The following is a 27,159-nucleotide window of genomic DNA, read 5'->3' on the forward strand; positions in this document are numbered from 1 at the left end:
AGTTGCTCTAAAAATTTAAAAAATACCCTTCAATGTCACCGTAAAACCTGACTTTATGTTGGGGTATTAAAAAATGCATTTTTGCAATGAGTTTTTGAAAAAATAATAATTAAAAAATAAGATAAAAATGGAAAACCAAGATCCCTTTCATTGACACCAAGGCAACAAGCTTCCGGCCCAAAGCCATGCAAATCAGCTTTGTTACAAACCCAACATTGCAAGCCCATTAACGAATCATACTACGTGAGAATTTGAGAACGTAAGTTCGGTTCACATTTATTTTGTGATGCAATGCAAGAATGAATGAACCTGATATTCTTATCATATAGACTTAGCTGATAACTCCCGCTGACGGGCTCTCCTTCAACGCCGTGTCTGGATCTTCGCTGTGGAGGTGTAGTTGTCGTGGAGCTCCTATAAAATAATATCGGGAGGAGGGTTTGGGTCCCGCGGCGTGTGTATATATGAGTGTGAGAGAGTGATTAATCTCAAAACCTTATCTTCTTGGGCTATTATGGTTTTGGGGTTGGTACCTTAAAATCGTAGTCGTTGGTTCTAGGAGCGGAGGACACCTGGACGGGGTATATACTTTGCACGTGTCAGAATGTTCTAAGGATCTCCTGACACGTGCCCTGATTGTACTCATGATTGTTGAATGACAGTTGTTTTTATCATGTGTTTGGGCATGTGTCTCACGTGCTGGGACTTCCCAAGGTCAGGCTTGCGGTACTAGACTAGTATGTACTAGTAGTGTGCGGGATTGGAGGGAGTTAGGAGTCCGGTCCTGATCCTGCTAGGTGTTATATGTACTATCATATGGTATTATGATGATTCTCCTGGAATTGAATAAAGTTTACAAGACTGAATTGTAATCTATTTTTCTGCAATTAATTACAATTGAGTTGATCATTCAGTTTTTTGGTGAAAAATACAAAGCTATTTGGAGTTGAGACAATTTGATCATAAAAAGAGTCAAAAATGGACAAATAATTTGAAACGGAGACGGAGTAGTTTTCTACTATCGTTTTATGGGTACCTAATTTTTTGATGCACCATCTTACTTTACAAAAATATGCTTAGTTGTTCTAATTTTCTATTATAACATGCACCATCAATTTGTAAATGCATTTGTTCTAATTTTATAAATTGCTGTTGGAATTTAGCTTTGCTGCAGCCTGCAGGTCTCTCTTACTTCTTGTTGATGATGATCTCTCTTTAGAGTTTCTGCTGCAGAAACTAGTCTCCTAATTTTTTGTTTGTTAATAAAGATGCCAATAAACAATAGGGTCCTGTTCCCTCCTACAATAGTGTGTGTCAGATAAACTTTATATAACATACTACTTCTTGGGCGTCGGATTTATATTTCAAGGGCCCAAAGTTAAAGAAATTTTTTTAGCGTTCCGCGAATATTTTCTGCGGAAGGGCTTTTCTCCCTTCCGCGGATATTTTTCGCGGAAAAGGCTTTTCCGCGAAAAATATCCGCGGAATGCTAAAAAAATTTCCTTGCATCTGAACCCTTAAAATATTGATCTAAGGGTTCTGGAACACTATGTTAGATATGCCTTATCTAGCACATGATTGTTAGGGATTAACACCCTAAACAATACTCCCTCCCTCGTTCTTTTCATTTGTTATCATATATTTCTTAATCTTAGAGAGTGATAGATAGTATAACTCTATAACTTTTTTAAAAATTTAGTTATTCCATCGTAGTACATACTTCAAACAAAATATAAAGAATCATCGAACTTTTTGTTACAACCAAACTACAGTTTAATTCTTGATATAATTACTAGATGAATACAGCAAATTTCAGAAATTTTCTTAGCATGAGCCCTTTTGAAATCCTCTTCTGAATTCAAAAATCCTCTTAGCAGGAATGGACATTGCTCTCAGCTGCAAAAAATGAAGAATGTTAACAAACTAACATTACAAAAAAAACATATTGCAGAAGATCATATGTTAAACTTACTTTTGAAGACTCTTCTAAAACATATTGCAATGGTACCATTTGGACAAGAAATTATACCAACATTACAGATCAATTAGACTATAATGGAACTGAAATTGAACACAAAAAAAAACTTCAAGCAAAAGTTTGAAGCTAGGCGTATACAGATTCTAAGCAAACACTGAAGCTAGGCGATTCTAAGCAGATTCTAAGCAGATTCTGAACAATGCCTCGTTCTTTTGGCATCAAATGTGGTGTAATATCCATGTAGTTTAAAGAATAATGTTATTTTAGAGAGCTGTTCATATAGATGAAAAAAGAATACCTCATATAGAAGACGCAAAAGCTTAGCAAACCTTTGCGAAACTGCAGCTGTTTTACAGGCAAACAGAAGAAATCAGCATCAGCACGCATTGGCCAGCCTAAACGGAAGCAGTCAACAGACCTAGCATGAACAAGTGGCCATTACTAATTGAACAATATTTTACAGAATAATATATTTAGATCAAATAATTAATTATGTGCACCAAAAGTATTCATTTAAATCATCATAGATCTTCCGCTGTGAATGCTTGGACTTTCCTCTGTTGCTTCTTGCAGATTCCTGTATTGCAGCCATCATTTATTGAAATTTGACTAATCAAGAGTTCAAAGCATTACTAAATTTAAAATGCCGTGAACAGAATACAAGCAATACCTTCTCAATTACTTCATAAATTGGAGTAACAACTTTTCTTAAGAACGCTTCTTCTCCTCCGTAAGCTGGTTTCACAGTTTCTCCAGTCATAGGACTAACATTGTCAGCTAGCATGCCGTAGAGCTCAAAGGCCATCTAACAAAGATGATGACCCAAAGAACGGTTATGATAGTCTAACAATCCAAAACAAGCAGTCTCATGTTGTAATCCATTTAGGGTTAATGAGAGAGTTGTCAACACTTCAAGGTTACATCTGTCAGCTATGCAGCACAAGATAAATATGTTTGAACTATCCAGAATAACCATAATTAAGGACATACATGGTGATAAATGGCATAAATCTTAAGTTGGCTGCTTCCTCCCATATAAGAAGATATAAACCCATGTACAATAATTTCATCTGCTGGACTTCTCGTAGTATTGTTGGTAACCTACAAGGCATAGATATTAAGGAAAGTAAACCAAATTCAGTGCTACAGAAATCAAACTTAATACTACGAATGCTGAAGTGGATGATCTTCTCAAACGTTTGAAATTATTGTTGGAAAATATGGGTATAAGTCCCATATTGGTAAGTCATATTTTTGAGCATTATGACTAAAAGATGTGTGAGATATGATGATATTCTCTTAATAATGGAAATTATTATTTTTCATTAGAATTTGGCTCAAATATTATGGCATAAATTAATTTGATTTTGTTTCAGATTAATTGATATGGTGTATGTCTTGATATATTTAATCTGATTCTGTTTCAGATTATTTATGGAATAGAGTAGCTTGCAAGTATTACACCGATTCCATAATTAATGATATTTAATTATGGAAAAGAGTAGCGCACAAGTCTATCTACACCTATATAAACACCTCTAAGGCGTTAGGGTTAGACACACCAAAAATATATTCGCCTCTAAACACAAATCTCTCTCTCTCGGTGATAGTTTCGTGCCCGTTCAATCTCGCTGAAGGTGCTCGTTATCCGTAACGCCGCCGCTACCTCGTTTTATCCTGGGAGGCTATCGACTCGCACATACGGTGAGAGGCGAAATAGCTTTAAGGAGACAGTTTCAACTGAACTCGAGGATCTCTCTTCTGTTTATATCTTTTCTTCCTCCGTTTGATTTCGTTTACTCACGCACACACTTGTTTGATTATTTGTATTAATCGCAGATTGTTTTCACAATCTTAAAGCTATTTATTTTATATACATCTGTGACTGATACATCTGTATCTGCTTGTTTTGTTGAGTAACAGATCGATGGAGAACCAAACTGTGAACGATTCGATGAACATGACGGCTGATCCCAACGCACAGATCACTGGATCTGATGGGGTTCACCAGCAGCCGATTAACCCTAACGCACGGATCGTACGATCTGATGGGGGTCAAACGCCTGTTGGACATGTGCCTTCGGGACATGTGCCTGTGGGACACACTGTCATTGGACAGTTTAGTGTTCCTCTTGGACAGATATCGGCAGGATTCACTCCTCCGATCATACCTGCGGTGCCTACTGGTGTGCATACACCTGTAGTACAGACGCACGTACCATCTGTTCCACCCGTGGTGCCTGCTGCACCTGTTATGCCAACTGTGCCTGCTGCACATGCTGAAAAACCTGAGAAGTTCAACGGAACGAACTTCAAACGTTGGCAACAAAAGATGCACTTTTATCTGACCACGTTGCATATGGATCGCTTCCTTAAGGAAGAACCACCGTTGCTCACTGCTGAGAGTAACATGCAGACTGTGTATGCTGCTGATGCTTGGAAGCACTCCGACTACATCTGTCGGAACTATGTGTTAAATTGTTTGTCTGACTCGTTGTATAACGTATACAGCGCGAAGCCAACAGCTAAGGTCTTATGGGAGTCACTTGACCATAAGTATAAAACCGAGGATGCTGGGGCAAAGAAGTGGATTGTTGGCCGCTTTCTTGATTATAAGATGACAGACTCTAAGACTGTGGTCAGTCAGGTGCAGGAACTGCAGGTGATCATTCATGACATTCATGCTGAGGGAATGGTCATAAGTGAGTCTTTCCAAGTTGCTGCTGTTATTGAAAAGCTTCCACCTGGATGGAAAGATTTCAAGAACTACCTTAAGCACAAGCGAAAGGAGATGTCTATGGAGGATCTTATTGTTAGACTTCGTATTGAAGAAGACAACAGAGGGTCCGAGAAGAAAGTTAACGTTGCCACTGAGAAGGCAAACATGATGGAGCATGCTCAAAGCTCCAAGCCCAAGAAGGCTAATTCTGGTAAAGGGGCAAAGCTGGCACCCAAGGGAGGGATTTCAAAGTCGAAATTTCAAGGGAAGTGCTACAACTGTGATAAAGTTGGTCATAGGTCTTCTGACTGCAAGAAGCCCAAGAAGCCCAACAAGAAGAAAGAAGCAAATATGGTAGAGAATATCTCCAAGGAGATGGGTGACATAGACCTCTGTGCTACGGTCTCTGAAGTGAACCTGGTCGGTTCTAATCCACGTGAATGGTGGATTGATACTGGTGCTACTAGGCATGTTTGCTCAGACAAGGCGGTTTTCTCTAGCCTCAAAGCTTCCGATGCTGGTGAGAAGCTCTACATGGGGAATTCAGCAACTTCTACCATTGAGGGTGAAGGCACGGTGATCCTGAAGATGACCTCTGGGAAGAATCTGACTTTGAAGAATGTACTTTATGTGCCTGATATTCGCAAGAACCTTGTGTCTGGTTCTCTGTTGAATAAGCATGGCTTTCGCATTGTAATAGAGTCAGATAAAGTTATTTTGTCTAAGAGTGGTATGTTTGTAGGCAAGGGTTATTTAACTGATGGGCTTTTTAAGCTCAATGTAATGTCCGTTAAGGACGATAATGAAATGAAGAATTCTTCTGCTTACTTGCTTGAGTCTCCTAATTTATGGCATGCTAGATTAGGACATGTAAATTATGACACTTTACGACGTTTAAGTGCAAAAGAATACATACCTAAACTTACTATCAATCCAAAACATAAGTGTGAGACTTGTGTTGAGGCAAAATTAACGAGATCATCATTTAAACGTGTGGAAAGGAACACCAAAGTGCTAGACCTAATACATAGCGACATATGTGATTTAAAATTCGCTCCAACAAGAGGAGGAAACAAGTATTTTATTACATTAATTGATGATTGTACAAAATACTGCTATGTATATTTGTTGAAAAGCAAAGACGAAGCTATAGATAAATTTAAAATCTATAAGGAAGAAGTTGAGACACAACAAACTGAGAAAATCAAAACGATACGAAGTGATCGCGGAGGTGAATATGTTGAACCGTTTGGGGAATTCTGTTCACAACATGGTATAATCCATGAGGTCACTGCACCATACTCCCCTCAGTCAAATGGTGTGGCTGAAAGGAAGAATCGCACTCTGAAAGAGATGATGAATGCGATGTTGTTAAGCTCTGGGCTCCCACAATCGATGTGGGGAGAAGCCATCTTAAGCGCAAATAATATTTTAAATATTACGATGCGCAAGAATAAGGATGTAAGTCCTTATGAAATGTGGAAGAAAAAGAAACCAAGTTACCAACACCTGAAAGTGTGGGGGTGCCTTGCAAAGGTACTGATCCCTACACCGAAGAAGGTGAAGATAGGTCCTAAGACTGTGGATTGTGTCTTCATCGGATATCCTTCACACAGCACTGCATATCGGTTTCTTGTTCATGAATCCAAGATTCCTGATATTCAAAAGAATACCATTATGGAATCAAGGAATGCCTCATTTTTTGAGACGATGTTTCCCTGTAATCCAGGAAACCAACAACCTACGACGTCTAAACGATCTCATGAGTCTGTAGATGACGATAATGAGAGTGACGAAAGTGAAGACGAAAATGTGGGGGTAGTGAGAAGGAGCAAAAGACAACGAACGGAGAAATCCTATGGGTCTGATTTTATGACCTATTTGCTCGAAGAAGGTGACCCAAAAACTTATAAGGAGGCGGTTACCTCACCTGATGGGCCTATGTGGAAAGAGGCCATCAAGAATGAAGTTGATTCAATTATGCAAAATCATACTTGGGAATTAGTGGACTTGCCAACTGGTTGCAAACCATTAGGTAGCAAGTGGGTTTTCAAGAAGAAGTTGAAAACTGATGGCACTATTGATAAGTATAAGGCCAGACTTGTAATTAAAGGATACAAGCAACAAAAAGGCCTTGATTACTTTGATACATATTCTCCTGTAACGAGAATAACGTCCATAAGGATGATGTTTGCTATTGCTGCAATGCGTAATCTAACTGTACATCAAATGGATGTGAAAACAGCTTTCCTAAATGGAGACATAGATGAAGAAATCTATATGGAACAACCTGAAGGGTTTGTTGTCCCAGGACAAGAAAGGAAAGTGTGTAGATTGGTGAAATCATTGTATGGTTTGAAACAAGCGCCTATGAAATGGCATGAAAAATTTGATGAGGTCGTGCTGGCCAATGGTTTCAAAATCAATGAATGTGATAGCTGTGCCTATTACAAGGATAACGAGAACAGCTATGTCAAGGAGAATGACAATGGCTATGTCATGATGACACTATATGTAGATGATCTACTTATTGCTGGAAGCAATGATAAAGTTATCAAATCTACAAAGGACATGTTGAAATCAAGGTTCGACATGAAAGATATGGGACTAGCAAACTTAATACTACGAATGCTGAAGTGGATGATCTTCTCAAACGTTTGAAATTATTGTTGGAAAATATGGGTATAAGTCCCATATTGGTAAGTCATATTTTTGAGCATTATGACTAAAAGATGTGTGAGATATGATGATATTCTCTTAATAATGGAAATTATTATTTTCCATTAGAATTTGGCTCAAATATTATGGCATAAATTAATTTGATTTTGTTTCAGATTAATTGATATGGTGTATGTCTTGATATATTTAATCTGATTCTGTTTCAGATTATTTATGGAATAGAGTAGCTTGCAAGTATTACACCGATTCCATAATTAATGATATTTAATTATGGAAAAGAGTAGCGCACAAGTCTATCTACACCTATATAAACACCTCTAAGGCGTTAGGGTTAGACACATCAAAAACATATTCGCCTCTAAACACAAATCTCTCTCTCTCGGTGATAGTTTCGTGCCCGTTCAAGCTCGCTGAAGGTGCTCGTTATCCGTAACGCCGCCGCTACCTCGTTTTATCCTGGGAGGCTATCGACTCGCACATACGGTGAGAGGCGAAATAGCTTTAAGGAGACAGTTTCAACTGGACTCGAGGATCTCTCTTCTGTTTATATCTTTTCTTCCTCCGTTTGATTTCGTTTACTCACGCACATACTTGTTTGATTATTTGTATTAATCGCAGATTGTTTTCACAATTATCATTCAGGATCTGCGATTAAAAAGAAGTAAAAATTCAAGTACAGAAAGTTCTCACCATAGACTGCTTTTACGACCCAGATACTTGCACCATTTTTTATAATTCTTGAGCAGTTTCTTCATCGCTTCATTTAATGCACGTTCATCGAACTAAGCAGAAAGCACAAAATACAGTTACAAATGAAAAGAATGACACTGGCATGTTTAAAAAAACCAGTTGACTCAAAATTCAACAAATTTGAGTATCATTTGACCTTTAAATATGGATAAAAGAAAGAGAACATTTCTTTTGAGAAATTAAATGCGAGAACTAGGTTGTTAAAATTGGGACTCGAGGAGTTCTCGCCTTTCGTGCTAATATGTTAAAATTGTTTTAACCAACTGCCTAACATGAACTTATCTTCTGAACTGATGATCATGAATGATTCAACAGTATCACATGCTGGATTATGATCGAATACAAACTGAAGCAGCATCATGGTACACAAACTATAAACACTAACACTGTGTTCCCGAAACATTTTAATGAGAGAAAAAGAAAAAAAGTTGCAGTTTAATTTCTTCAGCTTGTTCCAAACCACTTTTTTAAAAAGAAAAAGAAAAGATCTCTAAAAATTTGAAAAGAAGATCCTTGTAGATTTCTCCCCAAAATTTTATTCCCACTTTTGGAAAGATTTAGAAAGAAAAGAAAATCACTCATTTTTCAATCTTTTCGTTTCTTTTATTGATTCTGGAACTACATCTTGCAGCTAAGGCAGTAGAGAGTATGATAGCTGGAGGTGTTGTAAACTTGCCAAATCAATACAATAAACTCTAAAGCTGGTGGCCATAATTTAATCAAGACAAAACTCGGGTTGTTGATCACTTGCCAAGTCGATGCAATAAACTGTAGAGTTGCTAAACAAAATTTAAATCAAGACAAACCTCGGGTTGTTGATCAGGTTTCGAAAATTGTCTAATGTGAACATTTGCAAGCAATAAGATAAGGTGCTCCCTCTGATTTGCAATGCTGTCTTTCTGCAAATTTACTTTTGAGTCTAGTCATAGTGCTAAAAAAACCATTTAACTTAAATATCAAACCCCCTTCACTTATTATAGCACAAGGAACAGAACGCAATAATAGGAACAAAATGACGGAAATATACACCCACCTGAAATTTAAACATCGCTTGAAGCCAGTCAAGAATATCTTCATCTTTTTTCTTCTTGTAATCCCTAGGCCAGGGAAGACCCCTGGTATTACGAAGAGCATAAACAACGGCTTGGTTCTATTAACGGACAAGCAGAAGTAACAACTTAGAGGATAATCCCGTGGGAATAAAACACTAGAGCAGAGTGCCAACACGCCAAAACTTGAAAACATACCTCTGGATATTTCATAATTTCCTGAGTTGCACTGTCAGGGTCAAGAGGAGGAATATTGTTAAGAACATAGATCTCTGTCTTCTCTGCTACTTTATCATGAGCCTCAAAGATCTGTAATTATTTCTCAACTTAATGATTACGAGGACAAAGCAAACCAAACTTTAACATCACTCATGTTGAATCTCTATAGATACTAAAAAGTACAGCATATTACACAAAATGTAAGAAAAAATCATTTATAAATCGTGACCTCACGATCAACTTCGACAGATTGTGTCTGGCTAACAGCTTTTAAAAACCTCAAAGAGAACATTAGCAGTCTGATACGCTTTTGTAAGTTGTGCCCTGTGTTAGAAAATTAGGATTTTAGAGCTTAATTTAATTATGTTCTTGATATTAATCCTAAAATCTAATGATTAGAAATTGTTCAATGATATTTGAACTTAAATTTTCATGTATGGTTTTAAGAATTTTCTTAATGAAATCCATATGAAATGAGAGTTGAAAGTAGCTTGGAAAAGCTTGGAAAATTTGAGAATGTTTGTCCCACATTGAAATAAATAAAAGGGGTTGTGTGCTTTATATGGTATTACCCACATGAGTAGTATACAACTACTAAGGTGTGTGATGGTCCATTGTGTTGTTGTGTGCTTCACGCGCGCCCCGCCACGCACCGGACCGGGTCGGGTCGAAGGGCGATTTGGGCGAATGTCTCGGCGTCTCGCGTACGCGAGGCGACCTGGGCGAGGATTTTATTTATTTGAGAATTATTTTAATTCGAATTTATTTATCGGTGATTGGATTATTGGGCTGGGTTCTGAAATAGGCTAAGTAGTCTAAATATATTGAACCTGCAAATAATCTGATCTGTAACAAATCAGAATCAGAACTTAAGTACTGATGAGTCGAATCAGAACTTAAGTACTGATGAGTCGAATCAGAACTTAACTTAAGTTCTGATAATAATGTGGGTGTTAATGTGAAAAGCTGTTACAAATAATTTAAATTCAAAATCTGATCAGTTTTGATTTTTCATTAATGGAGCAGTTTAATTCAGACATTAAGTGTGTGGACAGTTTCATTTTTCCTCTCCTATAAATAGAGGCTAAACTGAATGAATACAACACACTACATTCTCATCTCTTCTCTTCAACCTCTCTGCATTTCTCTCCCATAAGTCCTGAAGTGCTGATATTTTCCGGCGACTGAGGTACTGGTCGAAGTGGAGGTTTTGTTGTTGCTGTTAACATAAACTCCGAGCTGTTTTATCCTGGTGGAGATATTGCGCACATCCCAAACGCAGCAGGTAGGGGGCACTAATCTCTTCAAGAGCAGCCAGGACTTTAAGCAAGGCCTGGTGACTCAGCTGTGATCATTTTCTTGGCGTTTTGTATCTGTAAACCTTTATTTCAGTCACTGTTGAAAGCTATGGTTTCGGGTACATCTTTCTTTCTCTCTACATTATTACAGTTACTGATTTTGTTTACCTGCATGTTTTATTTTGTTAACTGTGGTCTTGGCCTAAACTTGTTAAATTCTTTATACACTTGCCTCTATGTTGCTATACTTGTTAGTGAGTTTCTCAACATTCTTGAAGAGATTATTGGTTACTTGTCAAATGGTTTATTTGTTATTAATGCGGATCCCGTTTTGGGAAGTTTGAATAATAATGTTATTCCTACTGTTAATTGTATTGAATCCTCAAATATATGGCATGCTAGACTAGGTCATTTAAACTTTGGTGCTCTTAAGAACATGATGAACTTAGAGTTGATTCCAAAATATACCATAGAAAAGAATTCTAAATGTCAAGTATGTGTGTCTGCTAAACAGATAAGGAAACCTTTTCATAACGTTGTTAGGGATTCAGACTTGTTAGATTTAGTACACACTGATATTTGTGAATTTGGTGGTGTGTTGACCAAGGACCAGTTTAGATACTTCATTACTTTTATAGATGATAGTAGTAGATATTGTTATGTTTATTTACTTAGACATAAGGATGAAGCACTTAGTAAATTCATTATATATAAAACTGAAGTAGAAAAACAAACTAGTAAGTTACTTAAAAGATTGAGATCTGATAGAGGTGGTGAGTATACAAGTAATGCTTTTAATGAATTTTGTGCAAACAATGGTATAGTTCATGAAGTTACTCCACCATACACACCTGAGTCTAATGGGGTTGCTGAGCGAAAGAACAGAACATTTAAAGATATGATTAATAGTATGCTTATTAACTCTGGGTTGCCTAAATACATGTGGGGAGAGGCTCTAAATACGGCTTGCCATATTTTGAATAGAGTCCCTCTGAAACACATGGATAAAACACCCTTGGAGTTATGGAAAGGCAGGATGACTAGTCTTAGGTATCTTCGTGTGTGGGGGTGCCTTGCTAAGGTGCTTGTTCCTGAACACAAGAGAAAGAAACTAGGTCCAAAGACTGTTGACTGTATCTTTCTGGGTTATCTTGAAACCACTACAGCTATGAGATTTTTAGTGTTAAAATCTGACATAGATGGTATAGTGGCAAACACGATAGTTGAATTTTGAGATGCGACATTCTTTGAGGATGTCTACCCTATGAAGACTGGAATACCTGAAACGACTTCTGAGGAAGATCCTACTCACACATCAAGTTCTATTCCTGATCATGTGGAAAAGATGACAAATGTGGGGGCGGAACCTAGTAGTAGCTCTATTCCTAAGGAATTAGAGGAACCAAGGAGAAGTAAGCGTGCAAAAATAGTCAAGGATTTTGGAGGTGATTTCATCACTTACAATATCGAGGACGAACCTTTAACTTTCCGGCAAGCTATGGATTCTTCTGAGTCAAGGCACTGGAAGGGCGCTATCAAGAGTGAAATTGACTCTATTGTTTCCAGTGGAACATGGGAGTTGGTTGATCTCCCTCCTGGGTGTTCTACTATTGGGTGCAAATGGGTCTTTAAAAGGAAGTTGAACCCTGACGGCTCAATAGATAAGTACAAAGCTAGACTGGTAGCTAAGGGTTTTAAGCAAAAGGAAGGAATTGATTATTTTGATACATACTCTCCAGTTGCAAGAATGGTAACAATCCGAATGCTTATAGCATTGGCTACAGTCCATGGTCTTATCATCCATCAGATGGATGTAAAGACGGCTTTTCTTCATGGTGAACTTGAGGAAGAGATTTATATGGATCAGCCTGATGGATTTGTTGCATCAGGCAATGAAAGGAAAGTATGTAAGTTGATCAAGTCCATCTATGGCTTGAAACAAGCTCCCAGAGATTGGCATAAAAAGTTTGATGAAACTATATTGCCTTTCAGTTATAAGATTAATGAAAGTGATAAGTGTGTCTACACTAAAGTTAAAGGTAATGAGTGTGTTATCTTGTGCCTATATGTGGATGATATTTTATTGTTTGGAACCAATATTGAGATTATTAACGAGACTAAAGAATTCTTGAAAAGGCATTTTGAAATGAAGGATATGGGTGAGGCAAATGTGATTCTTGGAATCAAATTGATTCAGTCCACTGAAGGAATAACCTTGACTCAATCTCATTATATAGAGAAATCTATACTTGAGAAATATGGTTATTCACAGTGTAGAATCGCTAGTACACCTTATGATTCGAAAGTTGCCCTTGTCAAGAATACTTCAGGAGTGCCTGTGTCTCAGTTAAGGTATTCTCAGATTATTGGGAGCTTGCAGTATCTTGCTAACTGTACTAGACCAGATATTTCATACTCTGTGTCTAAATTGGCGAGATATACAAGCTGTCCAAACAGAACTCATTGGGATGCTCTTAATAGAGTACTTAGATATCTAAAAGGCACAATGTACCTTAGTTTACACTACAGGAGATTTCCTGGTGTGCTTGAAGGGTACAGTGATGCAAGTTGGATAGCTAAGAAGTCTGGTTCCAATGGAGTGACTGGATACGTGTTCACCTTGGCTGGTGGAGCAATATCCTGGAAGTCAAGCAGACAGACTATTGTTACTCGGTCTACTTTTGAGGCTGAGTTGTGTGCACTTGATGCCACAGGGACGGAGGCTGAATGGTTACACGGACTTATGTCTGCAATACCTGTAGTAAGCAGACCGCTTCCTGCTATTGCTATTCACTGTGATAGTCGAACAACTATCGACAAGATTAGCAGTAAAAAGCATAATGCTAAAACTAAGAGACACATCCAAGTTAGACTCAAGTCTATAAGGGGTTTAGTGACTGATAGGATCATAGCCATAGAGTTCATAGGAACTCAGAATAATATAGCTGATCCTCTTACTAAAGGACTGGAACCTGCAGTGGTCCTTAAGTCAAGGTTGGGGATGGGATTGTCAACCCATCATAATTCATCAACAGTGGGAACCCAATACACATGAGAGGAGATCCCTCGAAGTGTATTCAATGGGTAATAACAAGCTGTAAGGATGAGTTGGTAGTACCTTTGCTACATAGATGACACTATAGTATCTGAGTCTATCCCCTGTAAACCTAGAAGGTACTGACACTGTCAGAAAAGCAAGAGTGTTAAAACTCTGAATGGGATCAAGTCATTTGACGAGATAGAGGCAGTATATCTCTGGAGATGCCCAGCTAAGCGAATGTAATTGTGTGGTCGCAATTAGAGGATAGGGTTAATCCTTGAAGCATTCGACGAACAGGATCGAGACATGACCATTAATGTCTCAAAGCCGTAGATTGGCACCATAACCTTTGACTTGTCGTCGTCTATGGAATATGGTTATACTAAACGGATTAAGATTCAAGGTGAAACATTCCATCTGAGTCCGATAGCCATTGAAGTAGAGGAATTAGGAGGGTTCAAACCCGGAAGGGTACCGACTCTGAAAAACAAGTCATGATGGGAAATTGATCACATTTCTGTATGGATTTGTGGGGGATTGTTAGAAAATTAGGATTTTAGAGCTTAATTTAATTATGTTCTTGATGTTAATCCTAAAATCTAATGATTAGAAATTGTTCAATGATATTTGAACTTAAATTTTCATGTATGGTTTTAAGAATTTTCTTAATGAAATCCATATGAAATGAGAGTTGAAAGTAGCTTGGAAAAGCTTGGAAAATTTGAGAATGTTTGTCCCACATTGAAATAAATAAAGGGGGTTGTGTGCTTTATATGGTATTACCCACATGAGTAGTATACAACTACTAAGGTGTGTGATGGTCCATTGTGTTGTTGTGTGCTTCACGCGCGCCCCGCCCCGCCCCGCCACGCACCGCACCGGACCGGACCGGGTCGGGTCGGGTCGAAGGGCGATTTGGGCGAATGTCTCGGCGTCTCGCGTACGCGAGGCGACCTGGGCGAGGATTTTATTTATTTGAGAATTATTTTAATTCGAATTTATTTATCGGTGATTGGATTATTGGGCTGGGTTCTGAAATAGGCTAAGTAGTCTAAATATATTGAACCTGCAAATAATCTGATCTGTAACAAGTTCTGATATAAGAATCAGAACTTAAGAACTGATGAATAAAATCAGAACTTAACAAGTTCTGATATCAGAATCAGAACTTAAGTACTGATGAGTCGAATCAGAACTTAAGTACTGATGAGTCGAATCAGAACTTAACTTAAGTCCTGATAATAATGTGGGTGTTAATGTGAAAAGCTGTTACAAATAATTTAAATTCAAAATCTGATCAGTTTTGATTTTTTCATTAATGGAGCAGTTTAATTCAGACATTAAGTGTGTGGACAGTTTCATTTTTCCTCTCCTATAAATAGAGGCTAAACTGAATGAATACAACACACTACATTCTCATCTCTTCTCTTCAACCTCTCTGCATTTCTCTCCCATAAGTCCTGAAGTGCTGATATTTTCCGGCGACTGAGGTACTGGTCGAAGTGGAGGTTTTGTTGCTGCTGTTAACATAAACTCCGAGCTGTTTTATCCTGGTGGAGATATTGCGCACATCCCAAACGCAGCAGGTAGGGGGCAATAATCTCTTCAAGAGCAGCCAGGACTTTAAGCAAGGCCTGATGACTCAGCTGTGATCATTTTCTTGGCGTTTTGTATCTGTAAACCTTTATTTCAGTCACTGTTGAAAGCTATGGTTTCGGGTACATCTTTCTTTCTCTCTACATTATTACAGTTACTGATTTTGTTTACCTGCATGTTTTGTTTTGTTAACTGTGGTCTTGGCCTAAACTTGTTAAATTCTTTATACACTTGCCTCTATGTTGCTATACTTGTTAGTGAGTTTCTCAACACCCTGCACATTCAAAAATTATGTATGTCATGCATAAATTATCAAATTGAGAACCATGACAATTCCCAACAAACAAAACATAACAATTGAATGACTAATGAAGATTGTTTTGGCAGCATGCCATGGCTACAGTTATTATTTACCGGTCAACTTCATCAGCAGCGTGTTGCAAGGCCTGAGTATATTTTTTGTAAAAAGCTTGGTAAAACCTCTGCATCTCATTTGCATCACTTTCTTTTACTCTCCCCGTCAATGTAGCATTATTCTCCTGAGTAAGTTATAGTTATAGTCTATTAAATATGAGGACATGAAAATAAGGATTAAGAAATCGCAGACAAACAAGTTAACTATTGAATGGCCCCTCAACTTCATATCAAGAATTGAACATCAAGAAAATCTTTAATAAAAAAGCGAGGTTGCATAAGTTACCCTTCCGAGACGTTGAATAAGAGCAGTTTTAAATTGGCGCACACCACGACCACTAGAAGTAGGATCCAATCTATGAGCTTTTTCATAAGCATGAAATCGACCTGCACTCCTAATATTTTGGTTACTGATGTCCAGCAAACAATTAATACAGATAATTGACTTGAGAGTTTCATAATAGTGGACCAAAATTTTGACTCATACAAGTAAAATTGTTAATTTCCACCGAACATAAGGAATAACATGTCAAAAGTTAGTTGATAGTGTATAAATTACAAGTTTTTTGTGTCTAAATTTTTTTTCCCTGTTGGCTTCGTGAGGATTAGCCCCTATTAGAATACCTATGAAATTGACAACCTAATTTGAGCACTACATCTCAATATCTCATCTACGATGCCCGAGCTATAAAAAGACAATACAGCTCTCAGTACAGAGGCATTAAACTTTTCACACAGCATCTACTCGGCATATATAAAAACATTATCAGTGATCGAGGGGATGATAGTACATATTTTGGAAATTTACGTATTCCTATTCAAGGGGAACAAATGATGCACATTTCAACTCTAGAAATCGGATAAAATCACCACACAAATTTTAGGAGAGCTTTTAAGTACGATAAGGCAGTCATGACATAATGATGAAAGCATGGCATAATTACCACAAACAATCTACAAGCAAAGTGTATAACAAAGACATTAAATCTTACAAATATAGGCAACTCTAGGATTGATTGGTTCAACATCATTGGCCACACGAAGAATCGGAGCAATTTCAACTAAAGATGAAGGCACAACCTCACTGTCAAAAGTTGATTCCCGTTCCCCCAAACTCCCGGTTGCTTGGATGCGCATAAGCCTCCTCGGAGGATGCTGATCAAAGTCACCCCCTCCATTTGCCATTTTGCCAACCAACTCAAACAAAACCTTGATCAACATTCATTAACACATTGTTATTCCCTCGTAACTAAAGAAACACAATAGAAAAACATATATACAGTGATCCTGCCCGTCTCAACTATTTTGGAGGCCTTGAACTAAATAAAAAATTTGGGGCCTATAGAAGTGAAAATAACACACGTAAAGTATACAAAAAAAGTTGCAGGCTACTGCGTGAGCCAGTAGGGTTTGTCCATTGCACACCCAAAAACGATCAAAAAAAAGAAGAAGAAAAGTATACAAAAAAGTTAATTAAAAATGAATTACAGAAACAACTCTAACACAAGTTAAATACCACTATTTTTGATAATTTTGCACACCCTAAACGACGGTTCTGTTACTCGTATAAAAAAGTCCCTAAACTACACACACATTAGCATTACATATTAGCATTACATTAGTACATCATTTGGTTGTAACTCACTACTACTAAGTGTTTAGTATATCCACATATTGTAAGAGATGTAGTGAAGTTAGGCATACCTAAAGAGGAGGCTAAGCTTCAAAATCGAAGATCAACTTGTAAAGAACATAACAGTATCAGCTCAACTAAATGATTTACATGCACACAACTATATGCAAACATAAATGAAAAGGTTACCTCGTGTGCAAGAAGCTAAATGCTTCTGGAGAGAGAGAGAGAGATTTAACATTTGCACTCAGCAAATAATATTGATATAATTAAAAAATAAATTTGGGTAGAATTGTTTTTTTTATAATACTTTAACAATAATAGTTTTGAACGATTAATAATGAGTTCAACTTAGAAAAGGACGAAATTAAATAGGTGGATGAAAGTGATGATGCTTAAGTTAAATTTTATTTTGTATTTAAATAGTTTTTATATTGAAATGGATAAATGCAAGTTTTTTTTTCTATTTTCTAAAAAAATATTTAAAGAGAAGACGGGGAAGGTTTCAAATCAACTCATTTTAATTTTCTAATTTTTCTTCATATTTTTCTGAAATAATTAATATAAAAAATTATTAAAAAAATCTTAGTTATTGAACTTCATATTAATATTCATTTTATAATTTTTATTAATATGTATTTTTAGAATATTTAAGTTAGTCTTAAATTTTGAGGAGAATACATAATCATGATCAATATGAATATATTTAATATAATATTGAAAATTGTGGAATAATTTACCATGAATATTTGCTGAAGGAGGAGAAAGATAACCAAATTTTAGTTGAAATCGCACAAAATCGGTTGACGTACTAGTTTGCAATTTATCCTATCTGTTTATTTTTTATTGATAGTCGATGCCCCGTGTGCATCGCACAAATATTTAATATTTTTATATTTTCATTTACATTTTATTAAAAAATAAATATAAATAATTGAATACTAAATTAGTAATTATATAATATTATTTTTATTTGAAAGTGTACAATTTTAAAATAAGATTACATAGTATAAAATACTATATGATCGATATTTGAACAATCAATTTTATTTTAATTAGTTAACTAAGTCGCGCTTCCAACGGCGGTATAAATTATATTAGGGAAATGACGCGGAGAAAAAACTATAATATTATATAAGTTAAATATATGTAAGCAATAGAAATTAAATTTTTTTTGCCGAAAGTCGTAGCAATAAATATGTATTTAAAAAATTTAATTTAAGCGAATAACAATTTTTTGATAAATAGTAGTTAAAAATACTAATATTTCATGTATTTAAATAAACCTAAAGAATCTAAGTAATGCACACATTTAAATTATATAATTAACTTCCGACAAAAAAAATTATATAATTTACGTGATCCAACACAAAGATAATATTGGCTATCATATTATAAATATGATTTTCAAAATTTAACATGATTAGTAAGTGTATAAACAATTTTGAGTCGTATAAACATGATCAAACGGTCAATTAATTATATAGCGATAACATATACATACATATATTCTTACAATTCACAAAATCAATTAAAAAGCATGTTCTAAAAATTACAAAATTCTTATTCTCAAACAAAAAAAAAATGAACGCGATAACATATAAATACATATATTCTTGAAATTCAAGAAATCACTTAAAAGAGCATGCTCAAGAAATTACAAAAACACTAATCTTAAACAAAACAAAAATATATGGGTTGAATTTCGGTACGGCTTAACTCAATTCTAAAGGAATTCTTATATAGGCACATGAAACCCTAAATTTAATTAAGTAATTTTAAAACTTTTTTCATAAAGTTTTTACCAACCATCTAAGTAATTCCAATTTAAAATATACATATATTGATTCTCTAAAATACTTGATCAAAGATATCAAATTTCTAAAACACTTGTAGGCTTCTTTTCGATTATCATAAAATATATCCTTATTCAAAATTCAAAATAGCTTGCACAAAAAGAAAATGTTAAAAGAGATTTTTTTTTTTGGAAAATGTCAATAGACTTATAAAGTTACTTGCATAGAGGTATCGATTTTCTCAAACACTTGCAAGATTATTTTTGATAATAACGAGATATAATCTTATTCAATATAACTTGCACACAAAAAAATGTTAAAAGATAAAATTTTAGAGAATATTAAGATGACGAGTTAATTTAAGAAAAAATGGAAAAAGTTTAAAAAATATAAGTTTAATGGTAAGTTGATTTTAAAAATTTTAATGGAGATTTTGAACTTTTGATGTAAGGTAAGATGCTAGCGGGCCTTAAAGTTAAGGGCGAGGTTCAAACGAGGAAAGGCTTACGGTGGATATCTAGGCACCCAGAGACGAGGAAGGGCGTAGTAAGCGACGAAATGCTTCGGGGAGTTGAAAATAAGCATAGATTCGGAGATTCCCGAATAGGTCAACCTTTCAAACTTAAAAATTTTAGGAGAATATTACGAACGATGATAACATATTTAGAAAAATATAAGGCAATTATATTTTTATATATTTATTAACTCAAAAAAAATAAGAAAATTAGAAAATAGAATTAAACAATTTGAGAGCGCAACCTGAATGTCCCGTCTTCTCCTTTATATGTGTATATTGATTTTATAAATAATAATATAAATATTTGTAAAAAAGATTAGAAAAGAATTGTTACACCAAATATTGGAATAACTGAATAATTCTGATATAATTAAAAATAAATATGGGTGACATTGCTTTTTCCATGATACTCGAACAATAATAGATTTGAACCATTAATAATGAGTTCAACTTCTAGAAAAGGATAAAATTAAAGAGGTGGATAAAAGTAATCATGTTTAAATTAAATTTTATTTTGTATTTAAATAGATTTTATATAGAATTGGTTAAATGTAAGTTTAATAAAAATGAACAAGTCAAACTAGTATAGTTTTCCGAAATGGCTAAATGTAAGTTTAATAAATATGAACAGGTCAAGCTAATATAGTTTTTATATCGAAACGATTAAATGTAAGTTTCAATAAAAATTAACGATCATATTGTTATTAGTGTCAACACGTTTTTCATTTCAAAATCAAGTTCCTTTAATAATCTAACTCCAGCCCAATAAGTTAGATGTTTTTTTTCTATTTTCTAAACATTATTTAAAGAGAAGATGAAGAAGGTTTCAAATCAACTCATTTTAGTTTTCTATTTTTTCTTCTTATTATCTGAAATAAACAATATAGAATATTTTAAAAAAATCTTAGTTATTGAATTTAATATTAATATTAATGTTATAAATTTTATTAATATGTATCTTTAGAATTTTTAAGTTAGTCTTTAATTTTGTGGTGAATACATAATCATCATCAATATGAATATATTTAATATCATATTGAAAAATGTGGAATAATTTACCTTGAATATTTTTATTTTAGCAAAAGGAGAAGAAGGATAACCAAATTATCAATATAGTTTCATAAATAAGAAAACGAGAGCATTTAGGTGGCGAATCTCGTATCTTCTCAACCTATTTTCTATTTTTTCTCAAATAATTTAATTATTAAATAGAAAAATCTTAATTACCTAATTATTCTTAAACTCAAATTACTATTTATTATTCTCAAGATTCCTAAACTTTCGTTTCAATTCAAACAATACCTCAATTTACCATTCAAAAATTTACTAATAAAGTAACCTATAAATTCTATTTTAATATTTTTCTAAACTTTCTTTATAAGTTAAAAATACTTCAATTTTACCTTTAAAATATTTTCTGACAAAGTAAAGTAAAAAATCTATTTTAGTATTTTTCAAAACTTTCTCTTCAAGTCAAAAGAAAATTAATCTTGCACAAAAAGTCAAAAAAATAATTATAAACCCATGTTTATGAATTAATAGATTGAAATATAAAATTGTAAAATGAGGGGTTTATTATTAAAAAGAGTTTATACATATTGAGTGCAATTGCAACAATTGTGATGTATATGTGTAAATATTGATGTATTGATTTAATTTTGTAATAATCAAATGAAGTATCCAATAACCTCACAATCAAATCAAATGTAAGTGTTATTTTTGAATTTATTTTGAATTTAGTTTTTATTGTATGGTGCGATTAAAGCTGTGAATGTACTAATGTGTGTATTTTTTTATTTGTGTTTCAGCTTATAAGTCTTAGGTTCATTTTAAGTACTTTTGTTATATAATTTAAGATTATCATTCTATTTTTCGGTTTGTTCTAAGACTTATTTTTTAATGTCTTCGTAAACTAGCAAATAACACGCACGTAAGCAAAATTGATGGATGACAGGAGGTCAACGCTAAAGCCCGGGATTTATAAAGGGTGTTTACCGAGATTTACTTAAAAGTGGGTCAGGACCAAGTGTTTTGATGGCAAAAAAATTGTAGGGAGTTCATAAAAAGTCGATGTTTGTTCTCCAAAATCGCCATCCTCTCTCGTGGTAAGTCTATGTTGTCAAATAATTTTCGAATATGATTTTCTCGCTACCAGACGAATAACTAACTTTGCTCGCAGTTATGTTGTTTACGAAGTGATGGTCGTCCGATGATGGGTTTTTTCTTATATGGTTTGAGTCTAAACATGTTTAATTAGAAGGCTTTTATTTAGAATTTATCTTTCTTTAGAAATTTAAAAAGACCGAAACCGAAAATTCAAAAGTTTCATAATATAATTTTTTTTAAAATTATTTATTTTATTTAAAAACACATTTATAAGACCGTTGTTAAGCGACTTAGTAAACTAGTTTAGATACTAATAAAAACTAGCTTTAAAATCCGTGCGATGGACGGATCTACTTTAATATTTAATACTTTGTATTATTTATAATGTTAATAATAAATTAATATAACTAACACAATATTTAAATTAATTAATTTAAAATTATGGACTTATTATGAGAATTTTAATTTGAATGTGTATAATTCTAATTAAAATTAAATAGCACAAAAAATAAATGATTGATGTGATTTGAACCATTAGTCTTATTAGTATGTTTATAGTCTGTTTATGAAATATATATATATATATATATATATATATATATATATATGTTTGTTACTGGTTGGATTTGAACTTGAGAGCTTATTTGTATTTTTATAGATATAAATAATAATATAAATGGTTGTTGCTGGGGGAATTTGAACTTGTGAACTTGGGTAATATATAAATAAATATAATTGTTTGTTGATTTGCTATTGGTAGGATTCGAACTTGAAAACTTGGATAATGTATATATAATAATATAAATGTTTGTTATTAGTGGCATTCGAAACCGGAAACTTGGGTGGTGTATTATTTTAGTATTTAGATGTAACGGTCTTTATTGTTTGATTAAGAAGATCTGACAGTTATGAATGAGGATAACCAAACTAAACCAAAAAAAGAGTAACAAATTATACCTCATTGCAATTATTATAGTATAGTGTAGTATATAGATAGATTACACGATATCTTAATCTTAGTTATGTTAACTCAGTTATTAATTTTTGGCAAAAATAAAAAGTCAACTATTATTTGTAGGCACATGCTCAAATGAGAATCCAGTTTATAAATGAGAACTGAGAACCAATCTCACCCTTACCCTTTCTCTTTTCACTTTTAATATGAACCCTCCAATTCATTATTATAATTTCTTATTATTACTCAAAACCCACCCATACTTCTTATCACTACATATACATACAATTATAGATACACCATCGAATTAATTTTTCTCTTACAAACTCATCCTTCCGTACGAGTTCATCGCCTTTGATTCTCCATTAGTCACTACCATTTATGCTTCTTCGAGTTTATTAAATCTTAAATTTGCTAAGTTGTTATTTTGGAAAGAAGAACTGTGAATAAATATGAAAATTGAAGTATAATATCAGTGATTTTGGGTAAAAAATTGGTAATTTGAAGTAAAAATGTAGTTATTTGGACTTATATTTTATGGTAATCTGTATTTTAATTCTAGTGATTTTATATGAATATGGTGATTTAAATTTAAATTTTAATGATTGTTGTTTACTTTTGAGTGATTTGCAATGATATAATTAATAGATGTATTGATTGTAACGAAGATTTGTTATAAGAAAGGAGATTGGAATGAGAAAGGAGGAGATTTAAATACGGATTTTGAAGAATATGATAATATAGATGTTATAACGAAAACAAAAAAGATTATAATAAATGTAAAAAAACACAAATAGGCAGAAGATTTTTTATATATTAATATTAAGGATACATATTACAACGTACGTTTAGGTTATGCCCTGGAGAGTTTATATTGGACTCTCTAGACGGTTACAGAAAAGTCCAGAACAAATAGGCCCAAAACAGATAACATCCTAAAACAGATTTAAGGCATATTCTAACAAATCTCCACCTTGACCTAAATCCTCTCACAAAAAATAGATGTACCAGATGCACCATAATAAGGCCAGATGTACCAGAAAAAGCTCTTTTGCCTCAGATTTGGTCCTAAAAGGGCAATCAACAACTCCGAATATTTAGCAAGTTCAAACAATGGTAAAATTTGCTATATGAAACCGACTTGGTGAGTATATCGGGTTATCAGCAATACCCGTTTTGCTCACATTGATTCTCCTATCACTTCTCAGAAAATGATATCTTACATTAATGTGCTAAGTCCGCTCATGATGGACCTGAACCTTGGCTAAATAGATTGCACTGAGATTGTCACAATACACTATACCCTGATCATGATTATCGTCAATGTCATGTACAGTAAAAACTCTATAAATTAATAATGTCGGGACCAGAGAAATTTATTCGGGCTGAATAATTTCTCTGGTCCCGACATTATTAATTTAGAGAGTTATTAATTTATCGATAAATTAATAATTATTAATTTAAAGAGTTTTTAACCTATTATAATGTACATACCTCTTAGAATCAACGAACCTTGGGATTCAACGTAATTAGTAACCTTGGGAAATTAACAATGACTTTTGAAGTTAAACTGTATAATTAATGTAAACAAGATTAATACATGTGTTCAATGTATTCTCAAACAAGTTTGGCATATATAAATTACATGAACGTGTTAGAGTATTCAAAACATATCTCACAAGATGGCTTCTCATCTAAGATGGCGTCAAATACTCTTCACAACTTTATGATACAATACAAAAATACAACACCTGAGTTATTGGATGTAATAAGAAAAGTTAGAGATGAGCTTCAAATAGACTTGAACTTTAAAATAAAATAGACAACTATTGAATCATATTTCAATAAGGTGTAATATATTTTTTCAGTTGCTATGAATTATTAATTTATGATTTTCTTGGGACTGAAAACTATAAAGGGATTTCCCGAAAAATTATTATCTTATTATTTTATCGAGTTTTTTAATTTTTTATATTGGCCCAAGTCGGGACCGGACAAATTTATTATTTTAGAGAGTTTATTAATTTAACGAGTATTAATTTTAAGAGTTTCTACTGTGCTCTGCTTCTGTAGTAGACAAAGTCACCGTTGGTCGCATAGTAGCTTTCCAACTGACAATTGAACCACCCAGAGTGAAAGCATAACCAGTCATAGATTTTCTACTATCAACATCTCCAGCATAATTAGAGTCTGAAAACTCTGTCACCAAACACTTTGTATCACCTCCATAAAGGAGAACAATATCAGATGTACCTTTTAAGTACCGAAAAACCCTCTTCACAGCTTGCAAATGCTCCTTGCCTGATCACCCATAAACCTACTAATAACACTGACAGAATGTGCAAGATTGGGTCTAGTGCAGATCATTACATACATCAAGCTTCATACTGCACTAGCATAGGGAACTCGAGTCATGTACTCATACTCCTCGGCAGACTTAGGTGCATAAGCAACAAACATATGTGCATTTACAGTACTAGGAGTATTTATGAGATTTGTTGTAGACATGCCAAACCCTAAAATCTTTTGAATGTATCATTTCTGTGATAAAAAGAGTTTTCTTTTGCTTACATCCCTATAAATCTGTATTCCCAAAATTTTCTGAGCCGCACCTAAATATTTCATTTTAAACTCATCACTAAGGAGGCCCTTCAACTTCTGAACATAAGACTTGTTCTATGCAACTATCAATAAATACAGGACTAGATAAATCAAAAAAATCATTTGGTGTCTTACTATAATAAACACAACAATCATACAGACTTCTGGTGTAGCCAATACCTATCATATATCTGTCGAATTTCTTATACCACTGCCTCAGAAACTACCTTAATCCATACAAGGACTTCAACAACTTGCAAACATAGTCTTATTTACCAGGAACCCAAAAATCATCTGGCTGAGTCATTTATATCTCTTCTTCTAGATCTCCGCATAGAAAAGTTGTCTTCACATCGAGTTGTTCAAGCTCCAGATTCTGATGTACAACTATTGCTAGTAGCACCTTGATGGAAGTGTATCTGACCACTGGAGAAAAAATCTCATTGTAGTCTACTCTTTCTTTTTGAGTGAACCCTCGAGCTACTAAAAAAGCTATATACTTGATACCCTCAACATATATTTCTCATTCCTTCTTCTTGTAGACCCATTTACAAGTGAGATTCTTTCTGTCTCGAGGCCACTTGACTAATTCTCATGTCTTATTCTTCTGAAGTGATTCCATTTCATCTCCCATTTCCGCAAACCATTTTGTAGACTCAGTACATGTAACTGCTTCTTTGTAAGTGGATGGCTCATCAGAGCTAAGATTCACCTCTTCAGTAACATGTAGTGCATATGCCACAATATCTTCAAAATCATATTTTTTTGGAGGCACCCCATAATTAATTCTCCTCGATCGATCAAGAGCCAAACTGTGATGATTCACTACTGTTAATGATGAACCTGATGATTCTTATTTTGAATGTGGTTGTTGAACTTCTTGTTGTGGTTCACTCTCATCATGAGTGACTCCCTGCTCCACCTGTTTCTCAACACCACCATTTTCTAAATTAACTGTAGACTTCACAGTGGAGTTAAACATATAATTTCCATCAAAGACTACATTTCTACTAAGCATAACCCCATTTTCATATGGAGACCAGATTATATAATCTTTAACCCCATCCTCATAGCCTACAAATACTCCCTTTTTACCTCGTGGCTCCAATTTGCCCTAATTTACATGATAATAAACAGTACAACCAAAAACTCTTAAATCGGATTAATTAACAGGCTTACCAGATCATTTCTCAATAGGACTTTTGAGATAAATACATGTGTGATGTCCATGATTTATCAGATAACACGCTGTACTAACCACTTCTGCCCAGAATCTTCTAGTTAGTCCAACATTAGAAAGCATGCACCTAGTTATCTTCAGAAGTGTCTGATTCTTACGTTTGGCTACACCATTCTGTTGTGGTGTATCCCTGACTGTATGATTTCTAGGAATTTCCTCATTCTTGCAGAATTCATTAAACCCGGACTAACAAAATTCCATGCCATTATCTGTCCGCAACATCTTAATCTTCTTCCCTGTTTGATTCTCCACTAGCTCCTTCCACTGCTTGGAAATATTTAAGGCTTCACTTTTATGCTTTATGATGAACACCAAAGTCATTCCTCAAAAATTATCAATCATTGACACAAAATATTTGTGACCCTCTAAAGTCTCCACTCCAGAAGGACACCAACAATCAGAATGGATGTAATCAAGTGTGCCTTTTATTCTGGGTGTTGCTTTAGGAAACTTGTTGAAATGTAACTTTCCAAAAATATAATATTCAAAACTCAAGATTTGTGACCTTATGACCACAAAGAAGATCAACTTTTGACATAATTTGCATCCCCCATTCACTCATGTGACCG

The 27,159-nt window shown here is 34.3% G+C and overlaps 2 protein-coding genes across 2 annotated transcripts in view; both read right to left on the reverse strand.

Moving 5' to 3' along the window:
• Positions 1–16,951, reverse strand: part of LOC141659400 (callose synthase 3) — a 104,999-nt gene extending 88,048 nt beyond the window's left edge. Inside the window, exons 1-3 of the mRNA XM_074466253.1 lie at positions 16,735–16,951; positions 16,029–16,129; positions 15,743–15,867 (exon numbers count right to left, since the gene is read on the reverse strand). Coding sequence (XP_074322354.1) covers positions 15,743–15,867; positions 16,029–16,129; positions 16,735–16,927 — 419 coding nt within the window. The 5' untranslated portion in view covers positions 16,928–16,951. The remainder of the gene's footprint in view (positions 1–15,742; positions 15,868–16,028; positions 16,130–16,734) is intronic.
• On the reverse strand, positions 1,667–9,686 carry LOC141724872 (callose synthase 3-like). Its single transcript, XM_074527160.1, has 9 exons — positions 9,624–9,686; positions 9,374–9,484; positions 9,160–9,276; positions 8,933–9,025; positions 2,969–3,079; positions 2,649–2,783; positions 2,479–2,555; positions 2,277–2,396; positions 1,667–1,896 (listed from the first exon to the last, which is right to left on the reverse strand). Exons 1-9 carry the CDS (start codon positions 9,684–9,686, stop codon positions 1,893–1,895), a joined length of 831 nt encoding a protein of 276 aa, XP_074383261.1. The 3' UTR covers positions 1,667–1,892.
• Positions 16,952–27,159: the final 10,208 nt, after the last annotated feature.

This window comes from Apium graveolens, chromosome 5 (genome assembly GCF_009905375.1).
Source record: "Apium graveolens cultivar Ventura chromosome 5, ASM990537v1, whole genome shotgun sequence".
Classification (NCBI taxonomy): Eukaryota; Viridiplantae; Streptophyta; class Magnoliopsida; order Apiales; family Apiaceae; genus Apium; species Apium graveolens.